Source organism: Cryptomeria japonica, unplaced genomic scaffold, assembly GCF_030272615.1.
Source record: "Cryptomeria japonica unplaced genomic scaffold, Sugi_1.0 HiC_scaffold_405, whole genome shotgun sequence".
Lineage (NCBI taxonomy): Eukaryota > Viridiplantae > Streptophyta > Pinopsida > Cupressales > Cupressaceae > Cryptomeria > Cryptomeria japonica.
The window spans coordinates 24,088-26,138 of NW_026729226.1; the positions used below are offsets into that span (position 1 = coordinate 24,088).

The 2,051-nt window shown below is 36.2% G+C and overlaps 1 protein-coding gene across 1 annotated transcript; it reads right to left on the bottom strand.

Annotated features, from left to right (window-relative positions):
- Positions 1 to 437: 437 nt before the first annotated feature.
- On the bottom strand, positions 438 to 1,775 carry LOC131871377 (rust resistance kinase Lr10-like). Its single transcript, XM_059215974.1, has one exon. The coding sequence runs from the start codon at positions 1,626 to 1,628 to the stop codon at positions 588 to 590; it is 1,041 nt and encodes a 346-aa protein (XP_059071957.1). The 5' UTR covers positions 1,629 to 1,775; the 3' UTR covers positions 438 to 587.
- Between the last annotated feature and the right edge of the window lie 276 nt (positions 1,776 to 2,051).

Genomic DNA, 2,051 nt, shown 5'->3' on the forward strand with positions numbered 1-2,051 from the left:
ACCCAACAAAAATTGATAAATTCCAATGTACCAATTATTTTTCTCAAAATATATTTTTTGGCAATAAATAAAATACTTTGAAGTGTCATTAAGATTTAAAAACAAAAAATAGTTTTAAACTCTAAATGATATCAAGCTAGAAGATATTATGAAAAACAAAAATAATTTTAAACTCTAAGTGATATTGAGCAAGAATATTATGACACCTTTCAAAATCACATGAAAAATACTAATTATAATTATGAATGATTTATTTTGATATGATGAAGATGATTACTCTTTTATATATTGAATTAAACAAAATGTGATTACAAGAAAAGAAAATAGCAATTCAAGAAATGAAAAGAAAAAAATTACAATACCAAACAGCTGAAACCACCACACAAAGATTCTTACATCTAAGTTATATAATAATTACTTCTATATCCAGAGGATGGATTCTTACATCAGAAATATATAATATTCGTTTCCATATAATAAAGATGCTCCTTGCATCATCTCATAATCGTCCAAATCCTCTTCGTTTCTCTATACCATGGATGAAGATATTTCTAGATTGATGGGTAGATTAGGAGTCTTCGTGGACTCTATACCACGGATGAATATTCTTCGGAGGAAGATGACAATGGTACTTCACGCGGTGGGGAGGAGTTGAAAGGTAATGGAGGATTGCTTACATCATCACCGTTTCCTTCCAGCATTTGTACCACCCTGCTCATTGATGGTCGGTCATTGGAATTGTATTGAATACACCAAAGTCCTACTTTCGTCATTCTCCTCACCTTCTCTTCATCTTCCACTTCCATGTCGCATCGACCTTTTTCTCTCAACCTCTTTTCCAACTCCCCACTTTCTATCAATTTGAACGCCCATTCCGGAAAATAAAGTTGACTCGAATGGCTCACCTGCAACTCAATGTTCTTCCTCCTTCCCGCTATCTCCATTAATAGCATTCCAAAACTGTAAACATCTGATTTGTCTGTTACACCTCCCAAATTTATATTCCACACCTCTGGCGCAACATATCCTGGCGTCCCTCTGGTTGCCGTAATTGATACGTGGTCGTCTCCCTTCCCATACAGTTTAGCGAGACCAAAATCAGCTACTTTGGGCGTGAAATCTGCATCCAGTAAAATATTGTGAGGCTTAATGTCAAAATGAATGATGCGCCTGTTACAATCTTGGTGCAAATACGCAATTCCGCGCGCAGCGCCCAAAGCAATTGAATACAATTGCTCCCAACTGAGCTTCTGTTCTTGTTCTTTTCCTTGAAATAGAAACTTCTCTAGGGATCCATTGGCCATGTACTCATATACAAGTGCGCTTCTGAAACCTTCAAAACAATAACCCATGAGGCGAACCAAGTGAACGTGATGAATGGTTCCCAGAGTTGCAACCTCATTCATGAACTGGCTCTCACTCTGTCTCGACTGATCCAAAAGTTTTACAGCCACAAAAAAACCGCTCGGGAGCTTTCCTTTATAAACCATGCCGAATCCTCCTTCCCCAAGTTTATCTGAAAAGTCGTTAGTGATCTTCTTTAGCTGAGAGAATGAATATCTGGTCGGCATTTCATGAATATAACTTTGGAGAAAATTCTCCACTTTCCCAATAGACCCTGAATTCATCGGTTCGCTTGCAACACAACTTTGGATCCATCTAAAGTAGGATGACCTCTTTCGATAAACAACAATAAGAAATAGTGCTACTATCACTATGAAAGCACTTGCCCCAATGGCTATTCCTGGAATTCATGTGTAGTATCATAGATTAGTGACTCCACCATACAAGAAAATTAGAAGAATGTTTAAAACTCACACAAAAAGGTTCCTTAGTATTTACCTGTTATATCTCTGCCTTTTTTAGTTCTGACTGTTATAGCTCGATAAATTGATCTCTCGACTGTTTAAATTTGGTAAATGCTAATCAGATGCGAATATAATTTTTTTTGAACTAAACTGAGATAATCCAATTTCGTATTTTATATTTTCGAATTGCAAGGCAATTAAACTTAATGGGTGCTTAGAAGAAAATATAGAGAGATTTGAACC